Raw genomic sequence first — 17,858 nt, 5'->3', positions numbered from 1 at the left:
ACTTGATTTATCCGATGGCAAGTAATAGTGATATGAAGACTTCTGGTAAGTTAAATTTGGGAATCATTATCTTTATCCAGAAGCCTGCATTAATCACTAACAATATTTGTTTTATACGTTCACTTAAAATAGAAACATAAGTTGTCAATTTACTGAATACATGCTGCGCCAACAACATTAAATTACTTAAAATGATAAAAGCAGCAAAAATATTTATTTTGTATTCACCTTAGTCTCTACTTCAGAGTCCCACTAACTACATTGTAGTTCTTCCAATGGGTTTTAGGAACTGGAAGCATAACTGAACATCAGGTAAGCTAATTTGTGTTTTTTATTTAATAAAACAAGATTTGTCATGAAGCCTGAGAGAGGCAATGTGTTGGATGTTGGTCAAACATTCAAATAAAATATTTTTCGCTGTGCTCTGCACACATGACAATGCTACCACAAATTCTACTATAGTATCTTACTCAAAAAAATAACATATAAATATACTGTAGGAATATACTACAATTTTTGATTATTATAAGCTTATTAAAATAATCAATTCCCATTTATTCCTGTACTGCACAAATATACCAATCAACCCAGTGCACCGTATAACACCACAAATATGGTAAACATAAATTTAAGCAATTACAAGAAACAAATAACAAAAAACTTACAACACTAAACATAATTCATTAAACACATATTACTAAAGCATTTTTAAACTTTAAAAAAAGATTAGAGGATCCATGATTGTTTAAAACCTAGTAACAACTAATTCAACAACAACTACATACTTCAACTATAAAATACTCAACATTTTCAAAAATCTGTACATCTAATACAAATCTCACTTAATTTACCATTTTATCATCAAACTTGTATATTTTAAATCAAAGGTACATTGATCATAATTATTAAGAACATTCAGAAATAAAAAAGCGTGTCTTTATTATGTACTATATACATTTGCATTTTGGGGGAATAATGATCAAAATACATTAAATGAAGACTATTATAAATAACTGTTTCTTATAAAAGTACATACCTAGATAGCACTTTATAGAGGCAGTTTTATATTATCTGATGATGATTATTTGATTAATTTAATTCCATGCAATTCACATTATTATTCCATTAGTTATCTTACCTAGAACACCACAAAGCAGTGGGAGTTACTTTTTTCCTTTGAGACACATTTGTTGACATCTAAATATGAGTAACATATAATTTACCCTTATTTTACTTTTCATTTACACTTTTTGTTATTACAACTTTCAAATATTAAAATAATAATAAAGTCAACAAACATTAGAACTGTTTTATACATGTTGCACGTGTCTCTTTGCCACTGCCTTGGTGTGGTTGAAATCTGCCATTCTGTTTCTGAGTGTATTGCTGCGCACTCAATTTGGACGCTAATGTTTACCAAAGGCATTTGTTGCGTGAGCTGAACTCCTGCATTATTTATATTATCAATTATCTCCAAATTTTTGTGTATATGATCAACATTTACTGAAAAGTAATTCATGTTTTATCAAAGTTATACTGTCTTAACATAAAACAATTTTAAGGGTTAGACTATCAATGTTTATCCCATTTTACATAATTTGACAGACAGACACTTCTCACCACGTCACATTTTTGACAAATAATTGTTAGCCTTAATTCACCCCCAAACCCCACTTCAATGGAGAAACAACTATGCAGGGTGTAGTAGTAGTGTAATAGTTAACTGTAACTGGTCTCTGTCAACCAGTAGATGCAATCAAAAAGCTTAGATAAATTTCTTAATGAGTCAAGATCACCAGTTGTATGTAATCTAAACACTAATTTTTACCACTTTAAATTCATAGCATAACTTTTGAAATCATGACTGGGCAAAGGTGAAAATGCAGCTTTATCTTTAAAAATAAAGTGGAATTACAGTCCATCTGTATTTAGGTATTGTAGTGTTATACGGCATCTTGATTCAGTGGTGAACAGGAATCTATGAATCTTATATTGTTAGGTTCCTGTTGTTGACTATTAAGTCCCCCTTTTACTTTGACTGAAACTACCTTTAATGTTGACTGGTTGATGGAATATGACAGTCTTCCCTGGGCAGCTCTTTGGAGAGTAGCCACAATCATAAGATTTTAATAAAAAAAAAAAGGATCAGTACTTATACTGCAGACTCCTGAAAAAATTCTGTTAATGATAGGTACACTTCCCTGTGAGTCTATGTTGTACAGCTATAAATACCTGTTCAAACAATTTTTCTCTGGGCTACTGTACGTTCCTTGCTCAGCTGAGAATAATGTACAATTAATTGAAAGCAATGTTCAGAAAATCTGGGTCTGGGAAATGCAGATCGTGGATTGTGGTGCAACTATCTTCTGCAGCTCTTTGTTACATTTTAGTCATAAATGGGCTAAATGACAAAGTATTTTATCAAATTACTTGGCTTAAAAATTAAAACAAAAGGTAGATTTTATTTTTGTTAAATTTTGGAGGTCTTTACAATATGTTAATAATACAGTATATAACTGTTGTATAGTATTTTAGAATAAGAATGCTTCTGGAAGTTTAATTGATTAACTCTAAAACTAATAGTAAAGTTAAACAGTGTCACAGACGGCTGGGGTTCTTACCTGGCCTGGACGCCTAAAGGGAACGGAAGGTGGAATAAAAAGCTTCCGGGTCAACAGGGTGCAACCGCCCTGGACAAAAAGAGGACCACGGGAAAGGGACAAAGAGGTTCTGGCCTGTTGTGACCCGTGGCCACCGCCAGGGGACGACTTAAGCCTCGAGGAACCTGGAGTCAGTTACTTCCACCACACTCTGCAAGATGTCGGAGGAACCTGCCGGGGACGCCCGGGGTGCTTCTGGTGCAAAGGGCAGCACTTCCGCCACACCAGGAAGTGCTGTCGGAAGTTTGTCATCAGCCACCTGGAGCACATCCGGGCGGGAATAAAATGCGCCGCCTCCCTGCAATCTGGGAGCTAGAGTCGGGAGTGGGAGCAGGACGACACTCCCAGGACAAGAGCAGAGGCGGCTAAAGACTGAGAAAAGAAGGTTTATTGGGGAGATTTATTGCTGAGTGCATTGTGTGGTGTTTTGGACTGTATTCTTGTGTTTAATAAATGTGTGACTTTTTATAAAGATGTGGTCTCCGACTTGTGGTGTCCGGTCAAGCCTCACAACAGGAAATAGATTGTAATGAAAGTATCAGTCAAAAAGTTAAAGTATGCCATAAAACATTACATTCAATTTCAACCCAAAGCTCTAATGAATGTGTATATTGAATAGAGATAATATATGCCTACATGCTGATGAAGACTGAGTTTTAATATTAAAATAGCAAAGATGTAAATGGGATTGTAAAGTTTTGTACAGAAAAAAAATAATGTTACCAAAGTTAATTTAAATGTATTACAAACAACCAGCATTGTATGTGCTTTAGGCTTTATACGCAGGACTGGCAGTGTCCCAGGTAGATAATAATGAAGCTGTTCAAGAAATGTTTTGAAGTTTTTTTTCCTCAGGAATTGTAGATGAAAATCCACATAATACTTTTTATCACTCTTCCACAAAATAAAAATACTAAATGCAACAAATTTGAGGGTACTAAAATATGCCAATACATTACATAATGCAATATGCAAATTAGTGATTTGCTTTTTAAAAAATGAATTGTTTATTACTAAAAGTGTCTTGACTTAAATTCGTAACTGGTCCTTGGTTGAAAAGAAAGAAAAAAAAAAAAGTACTGTAGAACAAATTCATTTTTTGTGTAGATGTTTATTAAAACTTATAACCAATAAAATAATTTTCATTCAATTTACCTTATGCACATTTGGAGAACTGTGGCTGCGTCTGTTATGTTTTCCCATTCCTTTATTATGTTCTTTGACAGCAACTTCCTACATTATAAATTAAAGAAATTATAAATTAAATACATTTGATTAGCTACTGTATATTTTGTTTTAATTTAACTACTAAAACTCATGTGAAAAACAATGTAATTATATCTTATTATTAATATAGTTGTCATCTAAAATGTAATGGAGTTAAATGAGAAGTAAGCAGTAAAATCAAACTATGCTGCTGACTGAAACCCTACCACATATACAGTACACTAGGCTGAAGCACCTGTGCAAACTACAACAATCTCACAGTAAAAAGGTGGTATTATTTTCAAGTTAATTCTTGCATATTGTTTTTTTTTTTTTTTAACTGAGTACAGGCCAACAGCGTACACATAATCAGAAATGCAATATGACAAAAGTACTAAACTTAACAACATCTACATACAGTACATGGTGGGTTATACTTTCTTTTGATATGTAAATTATAAAAATCAAATAAATATGTACCACTGTTGGCAATAGTAACACATTTTAAAATTCTCAGAATAAAAAAATACCTCTATGAAAATGAGCAAAAAACAACTGTTTTATTTTAAATTAATTGGCTGTAAGGCATACATGTTATTAAAGATATTACTGCCATAATATTATTTTAATTTTTTTAGATATTCTTTCCAAAGAAAAATGCAGTAAAAACTTGCAGATGATACCACTTAAAAAAAAATATGACAAATATTTGCACTTCTAGAAGGCTATGGTGCACTGTTTGTTACTTTTTCCTTTAATATAGTTTGAACAAACTGAGACTGATGGGTCTTTTTTAATTCTAACTTCGAGGTAAGGTGTTTATTTCAGATAAGAACCTGTGCATGTTGATTAGTACGTTACAAAGTTGACTCCACAAACATACACATATTAGCAGGCATCTTAAATACAAATGACATGAATCTTCCCAAGAAAAATATCAAACAACTGTGGCACAATCACACCAAATGATTTTGTATAATAAACTTTCCACCTGGGTTATTATGGTTCAGACCAAGTACTGTGTTTTTCAGAAATCAACTTATAGTATGTCATTCAATACAGAACTTATATTGATTTAACTTTTTTTTTTCTACTTTTGACAAATAATTTCATGCCATTACATTTTTTTTTCTATCCACCCTAAGCCATCTGACCATACCATACCATACTTGCCTTTAGAGACTTGAAAACAAACCTTTACAGACCTTATTTTTTCTATTATTTGCATATCCATGGTTAGGTAAATACATATTTATCTGACATTTTTGGTATGCAATGTCTTAATTATTCTTTTGATGTATTTCTAATTTGTATTTCTTCTTATTGTTTGTTTGTCACCTTGCAAAGCACGTTGAGCTACATTCTTTGTATGTAAATGTGCTATTGAAATAAATGTTGTTATGAAGCTGTCTTGGTACAAATCTAATTTCTTTCACCATCACCTTAAGCTTCCTTGCAGGCTAGCAGTCTAAATAGACTGCAACCCCTAACTAGTATGTTTATTAAAAAAAAAAAAATCTATTTGGTTTTTGTTTGGTCTCGTGCATATTTGCAAATCGTTTTCACAGCAGACATAAAGGAAACTGCATATATTGCTAAACTAGAAGGTTATTGGCTCCTGCCTTCTGTAAGTGCTGTTTTTAATGTATTTTGCATTTGGTCCAACTTAAATAATAAAACAATAGCAGTAAAAACAACATGGCATTGAGCTATAGCCTTTAACCGAATGGCTAAAAGTTGACATAGTTCAAATACATTGATGGGGGGGAAAGTGCGTCTTATTTGCATACTCTTGTTAGGTCAAGGCAAACAGGAATCATGGGTGCTAAGAGCATTACTTTACTTCGATTTCATATAGCTTTGCAATTACGTATATTAGGCTAGTCAGTTTATTCAGAAGCCTAAATTAATGTACAAGTTTATGGGGGGCTGTGTAGGAGTCTGATTATACCATCTTTACCCATCACTGAATTATCTATTCTGCTTAAAGATAAAGTTACTCAGAAACATTTGCTTTGTATGATAATTGCTTTTCACCTCTGTGACACAGATAAGATTATTTTAGATATGGTGACCATAAAAAATGACTTGTCAGATTTAAATAATTTATTTACAAGCAGGTAGCCGCAAATGGCTAATTTACATACATAATTAGTCATGTGCAGTGAGGTTAAACAAGTCTTACAGGAGCCATTCCCTTCCCCTACTCAGAAAACTCAAAAAAACAACAACAAAGATTTATTACTATTTACAAGGTGTTTCTTCCTTGTCCTTTAGCCATGTTTGTTAAAGGCTGTTATTAAAAAATTCAATAACATTTGCCAACTATCAATTCCAAATCTAACCAATACATATTGCAGTGGTGTTTCCACTTACATGAAACCCTAAACCCTTCTAAACATCTGCATCAATAAAGACTAATATGATTCAATGTACATTGTTCATTGATTGGATGGAAAGTATGCCTTATACTCATGTGAAGCTAAGGAAACAGGAACATTAGGTTAAGTACATCATTTTACTTCAATTTATTATACGTTTCTAATATATTAGGCTATTCAGTAGGACTGCGTGGTAAAACAAATTATATATATATATATATATATATATATATATATATATATATATATATTCCTTCATTGTGAGTAATTTATTATGCTGGCAGGTTAAATAAAAAGTCACTTAGCTCTATTTGTGTTACGCTGAAGCATTTTTCTTTTACCTATGTGACACAAATTGGATCAACCATATGTCATCTTTTTCCTAGATCTAAAAAGAAAATGCGTCTGGATTTGATTTTTAAATAGACTGAAAAGTCTGTGATTTTATTTACTCGAACCACTGCAGCCCCAGCCTCCCCAATCAAAACATGGTCACTATATTTTAGGGAAATGTTAAACATAAAAAAGTCTTCTGTTACAGTTCATTTGCTATGTGTTTTCTGAAATGTCATACCTCACATATGTATTATTCTGAAAGAGTCTTGCAAAGTGGGTCATCTTTCTAGCAAGCACCTTGAGCAAGGCTAGAACAACAAGGACAGGGCACCATGGCATTCCTGGGTGATCTCTCTTACATTCACACAAACACACACATAGAGGCCAATTTCAGTCCACCTAACCTGCTTGTCGTTGGACTGTAGGAGGACTCCAGAGAACCCATAAGAAACCTGGACAAACATAGGGAAAATGTTCTGTTCTTGTTGTGCACTGACTGTGACATTACATTCTAGCTTTCTGTGCTTCAAAGTCCTCCCCATCCATCCACTTGTGAAGTATTATTACTAATACTTGCAAATGAATGCAATCAGTCTAAAGATTTCCCACCCCTACGCTTTTACATACACATGCATCCACAGTTGAACAAGCTTAATCCAATCAAGATTTTGAGGTGGCTGAGCAAGGTGGACTTGGAAAATAAGTCTTTTGAAAAGAATTGAGATAAATGCCATCAACTCATAGAGGGAGAGGCAAGTTCGATGTACCACGTGAACGTCACTGAGAGAATAAAACTGAATAATAAAAAAACAACTGCAGCACTCTTTTTCTGGCTGGCTCTTTATCCTGAATGTGCAAAATTTAATACAGATAAACACATCAGATATGCAACCTAACTGACAACTAAGACTGAATTTCAAGTCCCAGTTGCTGCTTGTATTGAGCTTGCATGATCTCCCTGTATGAAGAACAGTTTCCTCCCACAGTCCAAAGACATGCAGTTTAGGTGGATTGGCGATGTTAAATTTGCTCTGATGTGTGTGTGTGTGTGTGTGTGTGATGAGCTGGTACCCATTCTAGGGACTGCCAGCCTTTGTGCTCGATGCTAATTGGGATAGGTTCAAGCAGCCCTACAACCCTGCTGAAGATTAAGCTAGTTTGGAAGATGGATGAAAGGATTATGAGCTACATGCTGACTTCAAATAGTGTACAGTGAGGACACCTACGAGTTCATCATCTGAGTGTAATTATTCAAAAAGATATCGCTGTAGACTGGAGACATTATGGGCATATTTATATGTAAAAACATGTGGGCATAAGAGAGAAGCCACTCTGTAAAGTTCTCTAAGAAAAATAGTTGCATGAGGCACATCATTTCATCAGACATGCAGCAACTGGCTGCAATAGTAGGCTTTCTACTTTTCCATAAATACATGATCCATGTCACAAAAGTGAAAATGCATTACTTTGCACAATATTTGAAAAATGTGAGCAGCATTTTATTTAACTCACCAGCACAACAGATAACTTAAAGTGATAACGAAAAAATTATCATAATCTTACTGCATTACCTCCAAGAACTTGTAAACTAATACAGGTCCCTGAAATAAACTGACCGGCCTAATATAATTTCAAAATTATATAAAATTGAAGTATAACAATTCTATGTTACAATTCTTTTTTGACTAATCCCACACAGTTATTCAAATAAGGTACTCCTTCCATCCAATCAATAAACAATGTCACCGTATATTTTGAATTAAATCCTCCTTTAGCAATGCAGTCAAAGCCTATAGCGCTAACTATGCTGTTTTGTTGACTGAGTTTTATTGTGCCTGCCCCTCCCATGTTACACCAGTCCATGTATTATTATTATTGTTGGTGGTTTTGATTTATTTATGTTGCAGCCTATATCTGTTTGCCCTCCCACTATGTTTATAAGTTAACACTTGTGTACTTTATTGATTGTTGTGACAATTACGAATATTTTAAACAAGTATTTTTTTAAGCATTAGTAGTACAAGTCCAGCAAAAGGCAAAATTTATTTCTTTATTACTGAACTGAAGGCAAGCTCCATTCTACACTTACATCACCAGCCACAAAGCATGACTTTCATTGAAACCACAATGAATGCCATGAATAAAAAGAAATTAACCTTAAAAAAAACAAAAAAACTGCATTACTAATGAGACTATAGAAGACAGAAGCCAATATTGGTCCAGTTCTACACAGCCATCATCAAGTCCATTCTGATCTCATCTATAACTGTCTGGTTTGGTGCTGCCACTATTCTGGCCAAGACCAATCTGCAGCGCATCATCAGAGCTTGTGAAGAGATCATAGGCTGAAACTTACCTCACATTCAAGTCCTATATGAGTACAATGTAAGGAGGCAGGCCACAAAGAATATTTGCTGATCTGAGTCATCCAGGGAATCACCTATTCCAAAGACTTTCCTTTCACAAACACCTTTGTGCATTGAAAGATAAATCAACACACCTAAGCAGTTGTTTACCACATGCAATTATTCTGACTAATCAGGTCTGAGCTTCTACTCAGTATCTGCAGATGAAGACCTGAACACTACACATTTTAATTATACTATTTAGCTTTTGTATTGCCCTTGTATACTGCATCATATTTTATTATTTTATATTCAATCCTTTTATATTTATCTTTTGTATTCTGTGTGGCCCCTATATATTTCACCAATATTATCAAGACAAATTCCTAGTACACATTAGTGTACAAGGCCAATAAAGAGAATTCTGATTCTGATAACCCTTTAGTTTAGCTCTCATGCATTCTCATGTCTTTGTGGAGCTCTAAGGAAAATTCACTTTGCATGGAAGAATAATCAAACTTCACACAGATGCTGACTGCACTTGGCAATCAAGTACAGCAGCACTGTTAAATTAACACTATGTCTGCTGTGTAGACGATTTGCAAGTATGTAAAAGCAAAAGGTAATGCATCAATCAGCCTTTGACACACTAAGTTGCAACATGTTACATTAGTCTTTATGGACAATAAAGTTTTTAAAAATGAAAAAAAAAAATGTCAAAGTGTTTCCAAAACAAACACTTGAGGTATACTTTCTTGCTTACGTGCACAATTTGCACAATTTTATATTAATATTACTATCAAACAGAATTAATCAATGCCTTTCATTTATCATTATTGGCAAAGTATGTTCTTACTACTGCATATTATATATTAGAAAGGGATAAAACATTATACAAGAACATTGTGATGGATTAGATATTTACAAAAATGATGGAATATGGTTGTGTACATTGTAATTGAACATTTATCTATACATTGATAGCATCTTATGGCTTTAACTTGTAATGTGCCCTTGAATGGCTTGAGAGACACAATAAAATAAAATGTATTATTGTATATTGTTTACATCTTCTACAAAAACAATTTACTTTTGAATTTTACCTATGAGGATATAAGCCTGAAAAGCACATATCATATTCACATACTAGAAAATAGCAACATTTTAAAGTCAATAAAAGTCTAAATGGTGCTCATGTTAAATTCCATAATTTAAGAAAATAATGTTGCTGAGTCTAGGCCAGGATTTGAATACAGATTAATTGTGATAAGATGACATGTCAACCTTTCACTGCTCTACCTGCTAGATTATAAATGCTAGCAGGCCATTTAAACATTTCATGGTGAAAAAAAATCAGAAACTGTTTCGTGAAAAAAAAAAAAAATCATACAAAAACCTGGCTGTGTGATGCCGACTCCACCATGCTACACTGCAAGAATGGTGTTCTTTTGACTATGAGCTGTGCTATCATTGTGTCAAACATACCTTTTAGAATTATGGCCAAATACCTCAACCTTGGTTTCATTAGACTATAATACATTTTTTTCACATGGGTGTACTCATAGTACCACTTTAAAAGCTGCAGCAACAAATGACAGGGAAAATCTTGCACAGGCAGGCCCTGCAAGACATCCTCCTTTTCTCTCTCTCATTTGCTCTGTTGTAATGAGCTTTAAATACTTCAGTAGAGGACATCTTGGAGTTCAAATATCATGAAATTACACAATTTCGGGAAGCATGAACATGTATGAACATATTATATTGTGTGCACATTCATGCAAAGCAAACTCTATATAAAGCAGATCAGAAATAGTCTTCCTATAAAGCTGCATTGGAAATGCCCAAGCGATTGGTAAACATAAAATTCTATTTCTTTTTTTTTTTTTTTTTAAAGTAAGTCTTTCTTTACTACCACAAGCAATACTACTGACCACTGGTACGCATTTGTGACTCGCCTCTTTTCTCTGACACACATATCAATATTACTCTCCTCCCATACTTTTTTGGGCCAGAACTGATCACAATACTTCAAAAACTGACTGATGATATGTACAGTTTTATAAATACTTGATCATGTTGCTTGCTGTTTACATAAATATTACATACATGTTCTGTGAACTATGCATGACTGTAATTAAAAAAAATATTTATAAAGAAAAATATTAGATTCTATTTCATTTTTAATATGCCCAGCTGGGAACTGGCTCCAGCAGACCCCTGTGACCGTGTAGTTAGGATATAGCAGGTTGGACAATGGATGGAATATGCCCAGCTGATTGAAATGTGCTGCTTTGCTTTTTACTAATAAATACAGAAGCAGTTTTTTTTGCCAGGCAGCACAACCATAGAAAGTGTTTTTGTTTTTTTTGAAAATACATGTTAACACTATAAGTGAAATCATATACAAATAAGATGCTGTGTGCCTACAGATTATTATTTTTATTTCAATGAAGCTGTTTTAAGTTACATTTTTTACAGGTCAATTGGGATGCGCTACCAATGTTAAATTAAAAATGATTCCAAAAGCACAAATGCATCAACTATGATTATGTTAACATTGTTGTTAATAACTAGTGTGGTTATTTGCATGAAAAGAAACATCTTCATATAAATACAAAGATCAGCAGACAGTAAAATGATTAAGATCAGTAATTCAGAAGACCAGTAAATGTCAGAAGTAAAGAAAGGATTTGAACTTTCCTTTAACACTAGAATCCCTGAAGCCTACGAAAATATTCATAATGCTGGTCCACCTTACATTCCCTAGCACCTCGTCAGCAGCGTCTTCGTTTTGCAAATGTGTCAATCAGCACAAGCAGCAATCCCATTTACCACCGAGGCAGCTGAAGTTAAGTCAGACGCAAAATTCTCAGAGCTGGAAGTAAGGTGTCTGCAATTGTATAGGGTATTCATTATTTGGAATACAATGATCTATGTAAATATAGGATGACAGGAAATGTAAGGCAAGAAATGTTGAATGCATAACTAAAACAGAAACCTTTTTCATGTTATAGTAATAATTTACAAAATGTTGACGTAAAGTATAAAATGTGTGATGACTGAAGTCCAAATGTCAAATAAACACTTTCACAAAAGGTATAACAAAATAACTGCACTTTTATTCAAGAATATAACCTGAAGAAAATGAAATTGTTCAATTTATATGTTATAGGCCAGGGGTGGCGAACTCCAGGCCTGGAGTGCCGCAGTAACTACAGGTTTTCATTCTAACCCTTCTCCTAATCAGTAACCAGTTTTCACTGCTAAGTAACTTTTTCCCCATCACTTTAATAGCCCTGCTGGAAGAGTTCAGCCCTCTGAATTGATTCCTTTCTTCATTAAATGAAAGCCAAGCAGAAATGAGATGTGAAACGAGTCAACAGATGACCAGCTAAACTGGGGGTTCAAACTGCAACCAATTTCACTCCAATCACTTTCTTAATGAAAAGCCAATTCTTGTTGTTAATTAAACTCGTTATTTAATTCCATGGCTTGTTGCTGCTCTCGCTCTGCCACAGCAGACTGTTGTTTTTCTGTTCTTTCTAAGAGCACCGTCAAAATGTTTTGGTGACCTGAGAGATCAACCTTACCAAGACCATCACCTCTCTTCAATTTCAGATATTGTGTAATGGGCACAGGGGAGCTGGTCATGTGGTGGCATCTTTGTGTCTCATTATTGTTTGGCTGCTAATTAAAGAAAAAGAAACAACTATGGAGCTTGAGTCAAGTTAATTAAAAGAAGTAATCAGCAGCAAAAACTGGTCACTAATTAAGAAGATGGTAAGAATGAAAACCTGCAGCCACTGCAGCACTCAAGGCCTGGAGTTTGCCACCTGTTATAGGCAATGTTTAAAAAGTGAAGTCCAACTATCAATCGATACGAAGTAGGCATGTCCACTTGGCTAGTGCAGAGGTAAGGACTGCTGTCTTATAATCAAAAGGTTGGGGATTTGATCCTGGGTCCTCCTTGCATTTACCGTTCTGAGTAGTTATTTTTGTTACTATTACAGTATATGATAGCATATAACAGTATATAACATGATTTTAGTCTGTAACAGCAGATTAATCACTTCTTCTTGGTGTCTTGTTGAGCAAACAGACACCACAGTTTTAATGGTGGATGTTATTTTTTCTTGCACACAGACATCCACATCAACATGTCATTTGAACAATTTTTTTATTCAAGAATCCAAGAATAAAACTGAACAAAAAAATCGTTCAAATGACATGCTGATATGAATGTCTGTGTGCGAGGAAAAGTAACATGTTTTACAAGTACCATAAACTTACATAGGATGTTACAGACACATATCAAATCTAAGTTTTTGTTATATTATAATAATAATAAAATAGCAGCTCACTACTCAAAGTTGCGGGATTTGAACCTATTACCTCACCATTACTAAAGCATACTTGTTTTGTTACACCATTTGTGAAAGTGTTTCTTGGATATTTGGGCTTCATATGTCCTAGACTTCACATCAAAATTATGTCACTTTTACTATAACACATGAAAACATTTTCTGTTTAGCCGTGTGTTAAGTATTTCTTGCCCCTCATTTACTTTGACATTCTATATTCACACAGATTGTTGTAGACCTGGAACACATATGAAATTGTATTTGACTACCTATATAATTCCTGAGAAACGCATCAGCAGATACACACTTCAACACAGACTTGAACTGTGAGGATTGCAGCAGTGCGATGCCTTCAACTAACTGAATTGTAGCAGACTTTGTTCTGCTCATCCATACATTTGCAAAACAAAAGCGGGCTATTAGTGCAGTGATAAGAAGCTACGAGCTTCTTGGTGTATGTCAGGAAAATTTAAGGAGGTCAGGGACAACAAAAAAAAAAACAACCTAAGCTTCAGGGATTCTACTGTTAATAAGATAATGTGTTGAACCCTGACAGGACATGACCTGATAACAACTCAGAGATATAATGTAACACTTAGGAATATTTTGCATAAAATAAAATAAATGTGTTGTGAAATGTGGAAATAAATAAATACCTACAAAATGACATGCGAGTATAAATAATATAATGTGTTACAAAATAAATGTTTTTATTCTTTACTACCAGTGGCCCTGCCAATATAGTAGTGAAACAGAACAGTGAGGAAGACCCTGCCAGCTCCTTACTCATGACATGACGCTTCCTCCTCCCCTCGGACTGCAGCCTCTGTCTCAGATTCGCACGACTATATTGCTCCTGCAAGCAAATTATGATTCTTAGCATGATGAGAGAAGTTGCAAAATCAACTGGAATGTTCAAGCAAATTATAGAAAAAAAAAATCCAATCTAAATTTGTTAAGTATTTCTCTCATTCGCTAGCTAAGCGGAGGTAAGGTACACATCCTGAAGCTGGTGCGTGAGTGAGGAGGTCCCCGTCCACCTCCCTTCGGCCCACTGCATGTCTCTCGGATTCATGCAAATAAATCTGTACCGCAAGCGAAATATGATACATGAGAGTAGTTGCAAAACCAACCGGAATGTTCAAGCAAATTATAGAAAAAAAATTAATCTAAATCTGTTAAGTAGTTTTCTTGTGAAGACCAGACAGACATACAGATACACGGACATTGGATTGTATATATATATATATATATATATATATATATATATATAGAGAGAGAGAGAGAGAGATTATGCATTTATTTTTTTGTTCATTTACTTATTTCAATGACTGCACAAAACATAAAATATGTCTTGAAATGAAAACTCATATCAATCACATACATGCACAGTCACAACTCTGAACATACACTTTGCTTGCCTTAGGAAATATATGCTTAGAATTACTGCTCAAAGAAACTATTCCGATTTAAGAAACTCTGTATTCATTATTAGTAGACTGCATCTGAAGTGTCTGCTGTAAATGTGGAATTTCATGGCTAAATATGTACATTTTCTCTACAGACAACTGATCAGAACAGGTAGTTTTAAAGTAAATGACACTACATTTCTGAATGCATATCTCTTGCTTGCAGTAACTGCATCAAGCCTGCAACTTACTGACATCACAAAATGGCTGGTTTGTTCTTTTGTTATGCTTTTTGAAACTGTCACAACAGCCTCTTTCAGTTGTTTGTTTTGGGGATTTTTTCCTTTCAGTTTCTACTTTAGGAGGAGAAAGGCATGCTGGGCTGGGTTACGGTCTGGTGATTGATTTGGCCAGTCTAAAAGTTTTTTCCTTCCTAATAAAGTTCTCTGTTTATTAGGGAGTATGTTTAGAATTATCGTCTTATTGCATGGTGAAGTTCATCCCAATTAGTTTCAATGCATTTCTCTGTCAGACAAAATGTTTCTGTAGACTTCTGAATTCATTCTGCTGTTATGATCATGAGTTACATCATCAGTAAAGATTAACAAGACTGTCATGAAACTACCTCCACCAAGTTTGATAGATGAGCTTGTATGTTTTGGATAATGAACAAATCTTGTCTTCATCTACACTTTGGCTCTTCAATCACATCTGTCAGTACAAAAAGCTTTGTTCAAGATCTTTTGTGGCTCATTTCTATACTTTTTTTGGAAATTCCAGTCTAATTACTGATGATTGGTTTGCATCTTGTACAATAGCCTATATATTTCTTCTCTTCAAATCTTCTTCGAATGGTGGATTGTGATACCTTCACCTGTGTCCTGTGAAGGTTGTTGGTGATGTTACAAATTGTTTTTATGATTTTCTTCACAGCTGTCACAATTTTTCTGTCATAAACTGTTGCTTTCCATGACTGGCCTGTTCAATATCTATTGCTCAGTACATCAGTGGTTTCCTACCTTTTCAGAACATTTCAAATTATTGTATTGGCTTTACCCAATATTCACACAATGCTTCTGATAGGTTTTCCCTCTTTTCACTGCTTCAGAATTATTTTGCTTTTCGTCCATAGACTGTCTCTGGTCTTCATGTTGGCTTATTCTTTATAACAACACGGCTAAAACCAAGAGTTCACTTTCAGAGCAATTTATCGTTTAATCAATCAATATAGCAAGACAAATCTGAGTACCTAGAAACACCATATGTTCCTATGCTTTTGTTTGCTTAAAAATTAGGTGGTATCTTACAAAAGCTGCAATTTTATACTGTATGTTGAATAACACATCTAGATGTTAATAATAGGAAATAAAAGCTGAAAGACCATACTCTTGCCTCACATTCATCTCTTGATTCCAAACCCAAATGTGTTCAGAGTATAGCACAGCACATTCGAGAGCCCACCCTTTCAACTTTGACAGGTGAAAATGGCACTTTTCATTCCAAGATGTAAGGAGTATGCTGTCTCTTAAAATATGTAATTCAGTTAATCTGCATTCCATACACACATACAGATATTAGAAATGTAATCTCTTTGTAAACTGACCTGTCGTAGCCTGTCCAATGTCAAAATGTTTTCAACAGAAAGTACACTACGTAGGTACTTCTCTAAAGCTGCCTCCGTGTCAGCAGAATTTGATTGTTCAGATTTAGTTGCCAGCTGAGCAAGCATCTCACCATCATCATAGGCTTTATTTTCCTAATGGAGGGGAAAAAACTTAAGTACATTGTTTAACTCATCAAAATTGTTTGTCAGTGCTCTAGAAACTTATGAAGGCTCATATTTAACTAAAACTAATGTTTAACTCTGTGAATACAGTCTCTTTAGGCCTCACAAAATTCCAGCTTATTTATATTAAAAAAACTTAATGAAATAATACACAATGCAAATATTGCTGCTGTGAATACAATTCTGATTACCTCTGGAATGTTGGAAACAAGCTCAAAAGTCACACCACAGCCTGAGATGGTACTTCGTTGAGAAATCATTCGGAGGAAGCTTTGTGTAAAACTCTAAAATGGAACAATTAAAATGTAGACACTTACAATTGTAAGTAAAAAAACAAATTAACACAGACAACATATACGGAGAAATGTTAAATGTACACAATACAGTGAACAAGACTTTTGGAGTAGGCACAGGGAAACTCATTTTTTTTCAAAGCTGCAGTAATTAAAGATTTGTGCTCTCTTAACCAGTGGCCAATTGTAACATATTAGAAGAGAACAAATTTATTTTACACTGGCGTTTAGGGGATACCTCAATCATTTCAGCTGACAGATTTCAACAGATGGGCCTTAGCCTGAAAGTTTTGTCAAGCTGAACAGATGAGCAGTGCATTCTTAGAAAACTGAAAGACAATGCAATATTTTGTGTATTTTGCTTGGTTAGATTGGTCAACTTTTGATTCCTATAGTAAAAAACCTTCAACTTAGTGATAGTGATTCTCTAGCATTTTATGTGTGTTTAAAGAAAACTATAACAATAGTGTCACTTTCTTTAAAGGAGATAAATACAAGAAAGCCAGGTGTTTTGTTTTTGCAAGAAGGAAGGGAAAAGTGTCTGTCTTTAATTAGACAAGTTTCATTTCTCTCTGAACAGCTATTTGAAAATAGCCACTTTTATAATGAGATCAGCTTAGTTACTGCCTCGTAAACAATGGACACTTGAACGGAGCGCTCAACTCTGTTGATTTGCAAAAACTGAAATGGACACTTAAACAGGGCACTCACTTAGTTGTTAGACACTTGGGAAAAAGAGTTCTGTCTCTGTCAAGAAATCTTTTTCTTTTCATTTTTGATTAAGTATATAATTTGCATCTAAAGAAAAAGAAGCCATCTGGGAATTTGTCATGAATGAAATCTACTTGAACCCACAATTTTATAATTCTTTGGATTGTTTACATTTACTGCTATTGGTTTTAGTGCAAAGAAATATAATTTTTAAGTGAAAGTTTAAACCAAGTCTATGTTTGACTTCTATTAACATAGCCAAGAAGCTGGATTGTACATTCCTTGTCTAACCCTTAAAGGCACAAGAAGACACTTTTGTGAAGCCCTTTATTAGTGGTGAACTGGTTGAAGTAAGGGATCCAAAGTAAAA

General features: G+C 34.2%; 1 protein-coding gene across 1 annotated transcript in view; it reads right to left on the bottom strand.

The window, feature by feature from the left end:
• LOC120526634 (kinesin-like protein KIF13B) overlaps positions 1 to 17,858 on the bottom strand; it is a 655,733-nt gene that overhangs the window by 151,016 nt on the left and 486,859 nt on the right. The window contains exons 29-31 of the mRNA XM_039749796.1: positions 16,676 to 16,768; positions 16,302 to 16,454; positions 3,816 to 3,893 (exon numbers count right to left, since the gene is read on the bottom strand). Of these exons, the coding sequence (XP_039605730.1) occupies positions 3,816 to 3,893; positions 16,302 to 16,454; positions 16,676 to 16,768 (324 nt within the window). The remainder of the gene's footprint in view (positions 1 to 3,815; positions 3,894 to 16,301; positions 16,455 to 16,675; positions 16,769 to 17,858) is intronic.

This window comes from Polypterus senegalus, chromosome 3 (assembly GCF_016835505.1).
Source record: "Polypterus senegalus isolate Bchr_013 chromosome 3, ASM1683550v1, whole genome shotgun sequence".
NCBI lineage: Eukaryota > Metazoa > Chordata > Cladistia > Polypteriformes > Polypteridae > Polypterus > Polypterus senegalus.
This window is presented reverse-complemented; position numbering and strand designations above follow the sequence as displayed.